The sequence below is a fragment of the Strigops habroptila genome, chromosome 4 (assembly GCF_004027225.2).
Source record: "Strigops habroptila isolate Jane chromosome 4, bStrHab1.2.pri, whole genome shotgun sequence".
Taxonomy (NCBI): Eukaryota; Metazoa; Chordata; class Aves; order Psittaciformes; family Psittacidae; genus Strigops; species Strigops habroptila.
Genome location: NC_046358.1, coordinates 945,841 through 959,707, shown reverse-complemented (window position 1 = coordinate 959,707; position 13,867 = coordinate 945,841). Strand labels below are relative to the sequence as shown.

The 13,867-nt window shown below is 46.7% G+C and overlaps 1 protein-coding gene across 10 annotated transcripts in view; it reads left to right on the top strand.

Annotated features, from left to right (window-relative positions):
- The window catches only part of PAK6 (p21 (RAC1) activated kinase 6), a 41,013-nt gene extending 31,714 nt beyond the window's left edge, over positions 1 to 9,299 (top strand). For all 10 annotated transcript variants that reach the window (XM_030483614.1, XM_030483622.1, XM_030483615.1 and 7 more), the window contains 6 exons: positions 725 to 1,216; positions 1,472 to 1,605; positions 4,015 to 4,141; positions 4,346 to 4,471; positions 5,131 to 5,265; positions 7,175 to 9,299. In XM_030483614.1, the coding sequence (XP_030339474.1) occupies positions 725 to 1,216; positions 1,472 to 1,605; positions 4,015 to 4,141; positions 4,346 to 4,471; positions 5,131 to 5,265; positions 7,175 to 7,342 (1,182 nt within the window). In that variant the 3' untranslated portion in view covers positions 7,343 to 9,299. The remainder of the gene's footprint in view (positions 1 to 724; positions 1,217 to 1,471; positions 1,606 to 4,014; positions 4,142 to 4,345; positions 4,472 to 5,130; positions 5,266 to 7,174) is intronic.
- Positions 9,300 to 13,867: the final 4,568 nt, after the last annotated feature.

The following is a 13,867-nucleotide window of genomic DNA, read 5'->3' as shown; positions in this document are numbered from 1 at the left end:
ACAGGTTGCCCTGAGTTCTGGTGGCAAGCTTGGAATGCTTTATAGCAGCTGGCTCTTTCTGGGGGTTTTGGGGTTTGGTATTTTATTTTTAAAGCATGTGTTTTAGAAGGTCCCTTTTAAATTGTCTCCATGTGGAGGTCCTTAAAGCACAGCACCCATCCTGTAACTGATCCCCAAAAATCTGCATCCATGTGATTTCCCCTAGTCATGCAGCGTATGTTCATAGAATCATGGAATGGTTTGTGTTGGAAAGAACCTTAAGATCATCCAGTTCTAACCCTCTGCCATGGACAGTGATGCCTCACGCTAGACCATGTTGCCAAGGCTTTGTTCAACGTGGCCTTGAACCCTGTCATGTCCTTACGTTGAGGACACCAGAACTGCACACAGTGCTCCAAGTGAGGTCTCACAAGAGCAGAGTAGAGGGGGAGAATCTCCTCCCTTGACCTGCTGCTCACACTCTGGGGATGCAGCCAGATGGAGATGCAGCACATGGATGGTTTCTGGGCTGTGAGTGCGCACTGAAGGCAGGTCATGTTCAGTTTCTCATTGACCAAATGTTGGGCAGACCAAAGAAAAAGAACCCTGAGCTCTTGCCTCCAGTCTGCCACAAAATGTACTAGGCCAGAGTGGGATAACACACATCTGATTCCTGACACTTCTTTCTTCTCATTAATCTAACCAGTGCTTTTTCTTTCTTCCACTTTATTTGTTCTCCTCAAAGCCTAACGCTTTCTTCAGGCCCCAGCAATGGGGTTCCCCACGCAGCCCTGCCGCCAAAGCCCAGTCTCTTCCACCAGACCAGCCTGCATCTGATTTCCCCAGGATGATCTCAGAAGCTGGGACCCCCCAGAAGTCCCCACCAGTGGAGAAGGCAATGGCAGTGCCACAGGGCAGGCCCTCCCCTGCTGGGTCTCCTCGGAACCGGCAGACTCAGACAAGTTCCAGCAACCTCCACCTTCCCCAGGACTCTTCTGTGAAGGGGCAGCTGGCCAGTGAGGACCCGGTGGTTGTGACTCATGAGCAGTTCAAAGCTGCCCTGAGGATGGTTGTGGATCAAGGGGACCCTCGGACATTGCTGGAGAACTATGTGAAGATTGGTGAAGGGTCCACAGGCATTGTCTGCATTGCTCGAGAGAAGCACTCAGGGCGGCAAGTGGCTGTGAAAATGATGGACCTGAGAAAGCAGCAGCGCCGGGAGCTCCTTTTTAATGAGGTGAGTATAGAGGTGAGAGGGGTTCTGCTGTCCACCAGGAAGCCATGGTAACTGTCAGTAGCGTGGTAAAGAGAAGGGAAGAGCAGGAGACGTCTCCTTTTAGTGGCATTATGCTGCTAGCAAGAAGAAGAATGACTGAGGGGGGTTGGAGGCTACTGCGTTGTATTCGTAGGGTTGTGCATACTTGCTTTGTTAGATAAGATTAAGTGTTGTTAGTGATTTGGTGGTGGTCAATTGTCCACTGTGTTTTTACAGGTGGTGATAATGAGAGACTATCAACATGTCAATGTAGTGGAGATGTACAAGAGCTACCTCGTGGGAGAGGAGCTCTGGGTGCTGATGGAATTCCTGCAGGGGGGAGCCCTCACAGACATCGTGTCTCAGATCAGGTACGAAGCTAAATCCGGAACATCAACACCTGTGTTCCCACCTGACAGGCAAAAGCAGGAGAGTGGAGAGTTCTGGGAAGAAGAGTTTCCCTCAGATCTTGTGTCTGCAGTCCCCTGAAACTACTACACTTTTAATTGTCATCCGTTCGAAGTGTGTGATAATACTTCTGATGTAGAAGGGACCTCATTTACTGCACTGATCCCTTTAGATACTTGTTATTTACCTACTTGATAACCTTCCCTGTACAATACAGCACTCATAAAAATATTGTTTACTATTTCTATTGAATTCTGGCCAGGAAGCTCATTGAATAAGTATTAAAGAGCATACAGAAATAGTTTGTAGTGGTGCAGCCTCAGTGAGGTTGAATTTGTGGCTAACTCCTCTGGAGAAGAGCAGCAGAGCCTTGAGATCTGGACTCCTTCCCAAATTTCATTGCCTAAAGATAGCAACTACTGGACACTCTCCTAAATTTGTTTTCTTATCCACACCACTTCATAATCATTAAGGCCCGAAGTGTTTCTGTAGGGCAAAGAAGCTGTTCTCAGATGGCCTCTAGAGTCCAAATCACAAGGTGTTCTGGTGATGCAGTTATGATGATTGTGTCTTACCCATGACCCTGGAGCACCTTTCTCCTGCTTCCAAGCAATCCTGCAAGGCTGGTGCAGGGAATGCTAATGAAAAGACTGACCAAGAGAGTCTGTAGGATGAGCTTTCCTTCTTTGAGCATTCAGAATCTGAATTGGATTACAATGAGGTAGTATTGCTAACACTAATTGTGTTTACTTCTTTTTAATCACACTATGCCTTTAATTCACTTACGTGCTTTGACTGGCCTTTGCAGAGCCTGTGGTGGATTTAAGGCACATATCTTGCTCTGTTGGGTTTTGGGTTCTCTGCTTTGAAGTGTATCTATCTGTGATGTGTTTGGAAGCCATAAAAAGCACATTGTCCTCTGTAGCCTCTACAACCCCACCTGTAAGGAGTGTCTTGGACACTCTGAGCTGGCCAGGCCCTCCAGCATTGAGTTCAGAGCTGCATCTCAGGGTCTGAGAACTAAAGTGTAAGCCTGAGAAGAGTGCTGAGTTGTGGCATTGCAGAACCAGTGAAACTCTTGTAGCTCTCAGCTTGTATTAGAATCAATGGAACAACAGAGGTTCTGAAGAGGTTTATGAAGGGTCTGTGTAGTTTATACCCACCAGTGAGACTGAATTCCACTATGGGACCTCAACGTAGATTTGAGTGATTTTATGAAGCCTTCCTTTGAAGCTTTTAATGAATGCTTATTTTTCCACATAGTGGAAACAGGATCTGTTCTACCCATAGCATTTATCAAAGGTAAGCTGCAAGCCTTTATCAGTTTTTCACAGGGAGGAAAATACCCTCATTCCACTCATTAAACATTTGCTGAGGCTGATAACTGATCTGCATCTCCAGGAGTGAGGTAATCCTCTAGTAATCTGGTTTACACTATGTAATCACTTGACTGAAACCAAATTCCATACGTGACAAGCTGAAAGCATACTTCTTGTTATCTTCTGGAACCACAGAGCTCAGAAGCGTATCAGCTTTTCTTACAGCTCATGCACTGTGAAATGAAAAGCACTGTTTCTACATAGGTTCTTTATTGGGGTAGTCCCTCAGTTAGCTTTTGCCCTTCTCCCTTTATAGGCTAAATGAAAAGTAGCCCCTGACATCCTTCAGATGTATTTGCCATCAGGGTGCCAGAGTGCAGCCACACGTGGTTGTCCTGGTGAGATGGTCAGTTTGGTAGAATAAGATATGGAATACGAACCAAGCAATGGAAGGATAAATTTTTCACTGCTTGTACTCAGTGTGTGCTGACAGAGAGAGTGGTAACATTCAGGGGTGTCTTCCCTGCTTGTAGTCTGTGCTACCTTTAGTCTGGTATAAGCGTATCCAAAGTGTCTAGCTACATGAAACCTGTAAAGGGTCCCTGCATTCACTCTCAATTGATGTGTTTAGATGCTTTCTGGATAAAGTTGCACAATGAGCCTTGTGAACAATAGCTTTACTACATTTGCTTAAGAAAGAGCTGTGTCAACAGTTCCTGTGGCACCTTGGCACAAAGAAGCAGGCTTGCCTATCAGAACTGCTTGAAACAGCATCTTACAGAATGAATTGAGATACAAGTTTTTAAATGCAATTTCTCTGTATTAGACTTATGAAAACTTAAAATTGCTAACCATTGAGGCAGAAATGTTTGCAACAGTAAAAGGCAGTCATAGAAGAACAGTGAAACTGAGATAATAATGGTCATGGGGATCCAAAACATGTATCTGCGGCTCAACTTCAAAATTGCTGTGTGCCTTCAAAGAGGACCTGTGGACGAGTACTGTCAACTGACCAGTGCAATGCAGTTAAACCCCTGTATCCTTTCCTTTCAGGCTAAATGAAGAGCAGATTGCAACAGTGTGTGAATCAGTGCTGCAGGCTCTGACCTATCTTCACTCTCAGGGGGTCATTCACCGAGACATTAAGAGTGACTCCATCCTTTTGACACTGGATGGAAGGGTATGTTTCCTCGGACAGATTGTTTCCTGCCGCCTGCTGCTGCAGCCTCAGCCTGTCTCCTTATTTCTTTTCTGTTTGCAACCTCTTGTTTGTGAACAAGAGGTTCACAAACCTCTTAGTCCCTTTGTCTTCTTTGTCTCTGGTGTTTCCCTTCATGTTGTTTCAAAAGCATCTTTAAGTTTGGTTGCTTTTCTCTTTGTACAGGTCAAACTCTCAGATTTTGGCTTCTGTGCTCAGATCAGTAAAGACGTACCTAAGAGGAAGTCCCTAGTAGGTACTCCCTACTGGATGGCTCCAGAAGTTATTGCGAGGATACCATACACTACCGAGGTAAGGGACCACTTCCCCGATGTCAGAAGAGGTAGCAAATCATATTCTGAAGTGTCACAGGAAAAAAACTGTTGGCTTTTCTAGGAAGAGCCTCTAGAGCCTGTTTAAAATATAAATACAATTATGACTACACATTTGATTGGGATGATATCAATATTTCTGGAAAGAGGAGAAGAACGGGTTGTTCTGCTTCCGGGAACAAGGCGTAAACTTACTCTATTCTTATACCTGAAGCTTGGCCTAGACTTGTATCTGCTCTAGTGTGGACAGATATTGGCAAGGAGCAGCCTGTGACATGATATGGATCAGTAAATCAATGCCGTAAAGGGAGGGGAGGAGAGGGGAGAAGGCCCAAATGTGAGCTCTGGATTTACGGGCAGTGGCAGCAGACTGACTAGTGTTGTTCACCAACCAATCAGGAGTAGCACAAGCAGTTACTTGCAGACCTTTACATGTTGCAACACCAGCATCGCTCAGTCCTAGGTGGAAAGCTTGCTTTGTTAACCTGTGGTAAGGAGTCCAATAGCAGCAAGTAGGTTAATGTTTTACTTGCTCAGTGCTATTTGTCATGGGTGAGTTGTTGTGGTCTTTGTGAAAGCAGCAAAGCAAGGACCTGTTGCTCTGAGCTGTGTGTATTGATGTAACATTGGCTTCCACAGGTGGATATCTGGTCTCTGGGGATCATGGTGATAGAGATGGTGGATGGAGAACCCCCCTATTTTAGTGACTCTCCAGTCCAGGCAATGAAGAGACTCCGTGACAGTCCTCCTCCCAAGCTGAAGAACTTCCACAGGGTGAGCACGCTGGCATGTAAACTAATGATGAACATGGGGAAACATCCATATCAGATGTTCCCAGTAAAGATGATCTTGCTAGCACATGTTTCTTGAGGAACTTTCTTTGGCCCTGGTGCCTCAGTGGATGCAAGCTGCTGCTGACAGCTAGTGGCTGCTCTGGGAAATAGCCCTGATAATGTAAGGTCACTTGGGCATCAACCTGAGAATGCAAATCAAAGCTGCTTCAGGTGGACCCAACAGTTAACATCTTGCTGATGTCGATAGAATAGCGTATCTTCTAGGGAAGTAAATAGGAGGATCCTTGCTCTTGAGATTTTCCAGCTTCACAGCTTTCAGAACTGCAAAGGCTACATTATGGTCCAAGCAGGAGAGCTCAGTACAGACAGTAGCTCATGGAGATACTGGAGCCACTTTTGAAGATGAGCTCAGCTGCGTGATTTCATTTGACAAAGTAGCAGTGACATAAGAAACACAGTGATTAGCTTTCAGTCACCACTTAGAGCCAGTCCTCCTTTCATTTCAGCCCAAGCCTCTCAGATCAAACAGCTCTGCAGCATTCTGAGCTGTTGGGCCTTTCCAATTAATCAGGATATCTGCAGCTGCTAAATGTGAATTATTTAGCAGAGTAGACTGCAGAACTAACAGCAGACACTCACACACATCCACAGCTGCTTTTCCCTCTTTGCCTTTGCAACATGAATCTACGTTTCAAGGTCACATTCTGCACCCAGTGCCTGCACTCTTTAGGTGTACAGCCTGTACCGGTTGGGATCACGCACCTTTGGTGATGAGATGACCCTGCCACAGACTGTAAAAGCCAGAGCTCTTTATAGTCTTGCTCTGTTCCACTTTGTCCTGGGAAGCAAACTGGCTGCCAGCAGAGCTCTGGATTCCCAGGCCAGTAGCCATCCTCTGTCATCTCCCTGCTGTCTGAGCAGAGCTCAGGACCAGCTGTGGATCCATCCTGATTACAACTAATGGCTCACTATGGTCAGCCACTGTAGTACTGGGTACAACAGGTTGAACTGACACCACCTGGGATAATCTGTGTTGTTTTTCTGAAGTAGAAGTTGATTTATTGACAGAGTGATAAAGGCTGGATCTTGGCACTTGTACTGAGCGGTGTTGTGCCTCCTCCCTCTAGCAATCACAGTGAAACCATTCAAAACACTTGTAAAATAAGCAGTAGCTCAGTGTGAGGAGTATTTCATGATCTACTTCCAAGTTAATCAGAGCTGGGAAAATGCCCCCAAACTAAAGTGGATGTAATTAGTGGCATTAAAATAAATACATGCCAGGTTAATTTTTTATTCCATTTTAATGATGCAGAGGATTACCACCAGCAAGAGATGTGCAGGCTCCGAGTGGCTCTTGGGTCTGGCTGCCAACAGGCTTTTACACATCTTGCAAAGCACAAACCTGCTGAGGTTTTTTGATACACTGTTCTTCAGCTTCTTGTACCTGCAGCATCAGGCTTCCAGACTCTCAAAACCTATTTGGGAATCCTATTGAACTGCTTTTTTACCACAATCCGTGGCCAGGAAAAGAACGAGCTCCTCACACCCAAGTGATGTGCATTGGGTAGGAGGAATTCTGTGGATTTTTTGAGTTTAAAGGCAGAAAAGATTAAATAACAAAATGGGAAATACAATTAACTTAGATGGAAGGGTTTGGCTGTCTTGTCTTAACTTGCTGTGCCCCATTAAAAACAACCTGTGTAAACGTTGTGCCTACCAGTGACAGAAAGTTACTGCTGTAGCATGCACAGATGCTACCTCAAGTTGTGTCTCTGTGCAGAAGCACGGCTGCAAAGCTGGATGTACAGGCTCCTTTTTAACCAAAGCCACCTCAGCAACCTGCTGTTGCATGATTCCTTTATGGGGTTGACTTGGTTGCTTTTTCACAGACCTCCCCAGTCCTGAGAGACTTCTTGGAGAGGATGTTGACCCGGGATCCGCTGGAAAGAGCAACGGCACAAGAGCTTCTGGATCACCCCTTTCTACTCCAGACAGGACTTCCAGAGTGCCTGGTCCCCCTTATCCAACAGTACAGGAAGCGAACCTCTACCTGCTGATTACCCGAGGGGAAATGCCAGGAAAAAGTGATGTTTATTAAACACAGATTAACAAAGATCAAGAGTTTTTGTTAATCCTGATAGATTAACAGGCAGTCTCGCCCTGTGAATGGTGCTTGGAACTTGTCATCGGTCATTTTAGAGGCTGAATGGGAATTCTGTCCTTGCATTCTCAGCCTTTTGTGGCTTCTCTTTTGCTGAAGACAATCAATACAGACTGGATCCCAATAAGAGCAAGTATGTCTCAAGAACAAAGCAGGTGTTTGGTATCTTGTGGATTGCTGCTTCTGAAGAATGGCATTTTAACGTGGAGTCTGAAGTTGCATATCAGAATGTCTGCAGGTTCCTGCAAACCTTGGCTGCTGACTACTGAACTGGAACACTATTTCCCCATTACGAATGTGATCTTTGTTTCCTTTGTTGTACACTGGAGCCTTGAGCTGACTCAAACGTACATTGTGGGGCACAGGCCCCTTGAAACTCTCAGACAATGCACAAAGACTTGACAGGTTTTTTCCTCTGAGACCTTTTCACAGATGATTTTAATTTCCTTGGGTGAAACGTGGACCTCGAAAACTGTACATATTTTCCTAGGGAGCAGATGTGATATGTATATATTTGTTTCTAAATGGCTTTCTTGCATCATCATGCTTCTCTTTTGCTGAGGAATATGTATGGTTTAGTGGTCAATCTTGAATCCATTTCATGTTCTTTAACTTTTGGAGGGGGAAACCCTTGGACACAGGCTTCAAAACAGACTCTGGCAACAGGTATTCCTGCCACCAGGATCTCGTGTTTGAAAATTCACTATATGCAACACCTTCAGTGCTGGTTGGAATGTGGAAGCTGGTTCCTGTGTTTGGTTTCCAGGCACCTTTCTTTCCCAGTCCTTCCTCCCAGGAGAGGCCTCCCTGGGACAATCATTGGGGAACACTTTGAGGATGCTCAAGGAGACTGAATGGAAGAGTTTGAGCTGTCCTGCACATCCCAGGAGAGAGTTTTGTGTTCACGAGGTGCTTTGTTGAGCCTCTGTCTCCCCGGCTTGCTACCGCAGAACATGGGGAGCAGAGAAACCTTTAATGTATGTTCCATTCTTGGTGTGCCCCTTCCCACCACCCCTTTGCCGATGCATTTGGAAGGTTGCTGGTTGTCTAAACTGCTCTTTTAGCTCTTTTGAAATAGATGTAGCTATTTTATATGATACACTTTCTGATCAGTGAGCTGGTCAAGGGTCATTGGACTCGAGGTCAGGATGTGACGTTGTACAGTAACAGTGTGTGTTGTGAGGTCTCAAGAGTATAATCTTACACGTGGAACTCGGATCCTTTTTGGAAACTCCAGATACAAATTTATTGGGATTTAAGTTATTCCTGGGACAGTTGTTCTGTCTCAAACTAACCTCATAGTTGCAGAAGATGTCACTAAGTTCTATCCTCTGCTATTGACTCCAGTTAAAGATCCTGCTTCAGAATTGAAGCCACAGTTGATTACTTGAAGTAATTTGGGATGGAATTCATCTGCACTGATGCCAGCCAGCAAATGGTGGGCACCCAGTCTGCGAGGCATATAGCCTGGCTCTGCAGAGCATGGTGAGGGGAACACCTCAGAGGTGGTTCATCTCTGTTATCTCAGATACCTGCTGAAGGACACATCGCTGTCTCTCACACCACTCACTCTGCCTGTGGCCAGTACAGGGATGGGGGTGGTTTGTCTAGACTGGATGTCTGCGTTTGGGGCTGATGAAGTTGGTTGGAATGAATTCATTTGGCTCCTCTTTAGCTGCACTGGAAGGTTTTGATGTAAAATGTTTCTGTATTCCAGATATCCTGCTTTTTTTATGCCAAAGAGCAGGGCTTTGAGAAGATTTCTAATTTGAAACAAAGGACCCTGCTCGTCTGTAGTTGTGAATCCTTTGCACTCGTGTTTTAAATTAAAGTAGATCTTGATTTATTCATAAGCCTGTTGCGGTGCTGAGATGCTTTAAAATATGTCTGTACTTCAGAGCTGTAAAGGGAATCACAGAATCAACTTGGTTGGAAAAAACCTTTAAGATCATCAAGTGGGAACCTTGAAGGTTGGTCTGACTTACCTATTCCATGGCTATGTGGCTTTTAAACCAAGAAGGGGCTGTAGCAGGAGCCTGGATCCTGAAACAAACAGTTGTTGGAGACAGGGGTGGCAGGTTTGACATTTAACACTGGTTTCCACCTTGGCTCAAGCCTGACCAAGCCCAGGCAGGGCCCTGCATTCAAATAGCTTCTAAAGTTTTAAAACTTCATCACCGTATTAGTGAAGGATGCAGAAAGTTTCCATCCTCCTGCCCAACAGAACATTAAATATCTGACTCTTGTGTTTCTCTTTTCACAGTTCGTGCATGGCACATCACCAATGAGTTGTTCCATTACTTAGATGAGTATGGAATCAAATAGAAAGCCTAAGATAAGCCTAGATTAGTGAAGAGGCTGAAGATGCATCTCCAGGGCCAGCAGCTCCTTCCCCAGGCAGCAGGCAGCCAGGCAGGAGGAGCAGGAGAAGCAGAGCAGGTTTGTGATTTGCAATGCAGTGTATTCAGGAGTGAGATTTCTTGTATGCTGAGTGGTACCTAAGCGTATAACAAAATGTAGCCTCTTCTCTGAAGAGCTCAGAGCCTGCTCCGTGGGCAATTATGCTTTGAGATGCTGTTAGCTCTGAATATCTTTGCGTGTCTGCTTTCAGCAAGGTTACACGTACTGAGGGGGTCTGTTGGTTTGTGTCATGTTTCACCTGAATCCTTCCCTTTCATGTTCCTTTCCTGTCAGCCTCACAGGTATCCCAGCTCTTCCACACTGCCACAGCCCTGGCAGTCAGCACAGAGAGCCCTTTGAAGGTGCCTGGTTGGGTTTATATGAACAATTTGCTGTATCAAACAGGGAGTCTGTTCCTGCTGTCATGTTTATCTCTAATGGTGCCTGTCCTCAAACAGGGCTCTGTGCTACCCAGTGCAGCAGCTTATTAGCCCATTTATTTTAGAACAGGCCAAATCTGTCTCCAGAGGCTCCTGTCTTTTAACCAGTGATCACAGAAGGGGCCCGCATCAAATGAGGCTCCTGACTTCTAAGATTGTTCCATCTGGTGAGAAGAATCCTACACTTCCCCCTGCATCCTGGAGACAGCATTTTGCTGTGCCCTAGGCCCTAGTCTGTAAATGGAGATAATAATAAGTAATGAATCTTGACCATGGAGGGTATGTGAGGGGCAGGGAGACTGTCTCTAAAATACAGTAGCTACAGTGCAGCAATTCCTTCTGTGTAGCAATGGTCATGTGTCAGCACTGGATCTTTATTAAGGGAGATAGAAGATAATTGTGGATCATTGAGGACAAATTGAGCCTGAGCTGTAGCTCTCACCTGGATATAGTTTGTAGGAATATGCAGAGCAGCTTCTGGTACAGCAGAGTGGCATCTATATGTTTGACTGCAAAGGTTCCTCTAATGGCAGGGAAGGGAGCAGAGAACTGTCCCCACTGAGCATTATTCTCTTAAAAACTCAGGCTGTGCAGGCTGGAGGGAAATGAGTTACTGCTGCTTACAAAGGAGGAGAGGATGGCCAGGCACTGGTTGGGAGCCGTGAAGAGCCATCAAAGGCTTCTAAGTCCCGACTGCCTTGGGAATGGTGATGGAAACAAAGCTAAAGCAACCAGCAACCAGCATTTCCTGGGTATGTGCCTCTCAGTGTTTGGTTGGCAGCATCACGTTCACAGGGATCTGCATCTATTCACCACAGCAAACAGCTTTGCTTTAGCAATGACCTTCAGGCTTATATTTGTGTCTGTAAAGCTCTCGGTGATGCCAAAGGGGCCAACAGCAAGGCAGGCCCTGGGGAGAGCTGTGGATGTTCCCACTCCCACCAGTTCCCACTGGATAGTGAAGAGACAGCAAAAGGAAGCTCTCCCTGGGCTGAGCTTCTCACCTGGATGTTTGTGCCATATCTGCCTTTTAGGGGGTTTTAAAATGCTTTTTCCTAACTGTTGGTGCTGAATTCCCCTTCGGGAAGCTGCCTGCAAAGGTGCTGGCCAAGAGATGAGCTCAACTGCTCTGTCTTTGGTTAGTAATGCTCTTGTTTCAGACAGTCCCCACACTGATCCTTCAGGTTCAGTGTCTGGTGTTTGTGTCCCTTGTTGTGGTCAGGGTCCTCCTTTGTGGAGGAATCCTCATTATTTATGTTTTTAGGAATACAGTAAAAGTTTGGGCTCATGAAAATAAGCGTTTTGGGCAAGAGAATGTAGTGGTGGGGAATGAGATTTAGAATGTGCCAGCTAAAAGATGAAAATGTGGAAGGAATCTAAGATTGTGCCTACACCTGCTGCTGCTCCAGGTCTGACCAGGCACTATTGTTGTCTTAAGTACCATTTAATTTGGTTTCTGTATGTAGCAGCCTCATTACAGAGTCCTGTCTGATCCAACTGCCAGATCACCCTGTGGTCAGCGAGTATCCTACAGTAGGTAAAGCCACAGGCAGGGCTGCACAGCCATGGCAAGAGAGAGAATCAGAGAATGGTTTGGGTTGGAAGGGACCTTAAAGCTCATCCAGTCCCAACCCCTGCCACGGGCAGGGACACCTTCCACTAGAGCAGGTTGCTCCAAGCCCCTGTGTCCAACCTGGCCTTGAACACTGCCAGGGATGGGGCAGCCACAGCTTCTCTGGGCACCCTGTGCCAGCGCCTCAGCACCCTCACAGGGAAGAACTTCTGCCTTAGATCTACCCTGAACTTCCCCTGTTTCAGTTTAAACCCATCACCCCTTGTGCTGTCGCTACAGTCCTTGATGAAGAGCCCCTCTCCAGCATCCCTGCAGCCCCCTTTAGACACTGGAAAGCTGCTGGATAGGGGAAGATATTGGAAGATCTTCAAGCATGTCTGAATTCTGTGGGAAGAACTAGTGCTGGAAAATGAAGTGGTGCTGCTGTGAGCTGCGGTGCTGCTGGAGGGGGTGGTCAGAATTCATCATGGGCTGGGCCAAACCTCTACAGTAGCAGTTGATTTAGTGCCATAAGTTACTTTTGTGTTTTTGTCATCTTCCAGAAGTGTCATCACGGTTTGTGTGGGGAGAGTGTCCTGTCCAGAGGAGCACCAGGAGACTGCTTCAAGTGAGAGGGAAAGGTGGGCTGCAGAACATGGTCTGTGCTTCCTCCAAGACATGGCTTTAGTTACAGTTAGTTATTCTTCCATATACCCTCTGAAAAGCACACTTAGAAGATAAGGTTTTAGCACTGAGATGTAATCTGGGTAAAACATTCCACCTGTTTTTCATGAAATTCTGCATAAATCTCCAGATAAAGCTGTGCCAGGGCCTTGTTTAACAACAGAAGGGTTGCACAACAGAAACTGCTGTGGGGTAAGGCTACGAATCACCCTGGTGTGTTTTCTTCCTCAAGCTTCAGACCTCAGAGGGTATTAATAAATACCCTGAAGATCAGTTTTCTTCCCTCTGTGTCACACCAGAGCTGAGCTGTGATTGCTTTCTGAAATGCCCACACCTTTCAAAAAGCCTTGTGAAGAGTGTTTTACACTGGCATTGTTTCAGACCTTGCTTTGGCCAACCTATTTCTATGGGTCAAAGGCTGTCAGGGTGTTGATATTCTGCCTGGAGATGATGCAGAAAGAGCTAAGAAGGGCAGAAGAGGTGAGCACTGGGTTGAGGTGCCAGTGCTGACCTTGGAGTGCTCACAGGCAATGTGAGGGCTCTTACCAAAGGGTGCTGATGGAGAGCTGGCACAGGCAGTACGGAATGGGGCTCAGGGCTGGAGAACAAAGTGTTTGGGGCACTGTGAGGGGCAGTGCTGGGTGGGCTGGTGCAGGCTGGAGGGAAGGGGATGTAATGGTGGTGTCCTGTGTTAGACGGGCTGCAGCTTCTGCTGGTGCTGTAGGTGGGAGCAGCCTTGAGGGGAGACTGAATGTGCCAGACCTGGCTCAGGGTATTCACCTTGTCACCTGCTAGATGGAGGAAGAGAGTGCGTCCTTCCCCTCGTCACTGCAACCACTGCTAGGCCTGACCCTGGCCCTGTGAGATGGGATCTTTGGGTGCTGGTGTCGGGGCAGAGAGGAGTGAACGCACCCCTGGGGCAGGCCCTGCTGCTCTGCCCGGGCTTTACACGTGTGAACTCACCAGAGGAGCTCTGGCTCCTGTTGAGAGCCTCTTCTGACCTGTGCTCCAGAGGAGGAGGCAGCTGCTGTGCTGGAGTGAAGCAACGTCACCCGTGATGGAGGGGGACTGGGAGCAGCATTTGGACTGTGAGTAATGGGCTGTGTTGGATCTGGTCATTAAATACAATAAGGAATGGAATGAACTAGTGCACAGGAGCGTGTGAGAGGGATGGTGTGTCTGAAACCCCTCACTGCATATTTAATAGCTGAATTGGAGAACTGGGAGCAGAACTGGCAGAGAACTTGGGCACCCAACGTCTCTACTGAGCATGGGTGCACTGGGCACCATCAGGCACTCGGGGCCCATCCCCACTAACTGCAGCTACCCAAAGGTGAGGCAGATG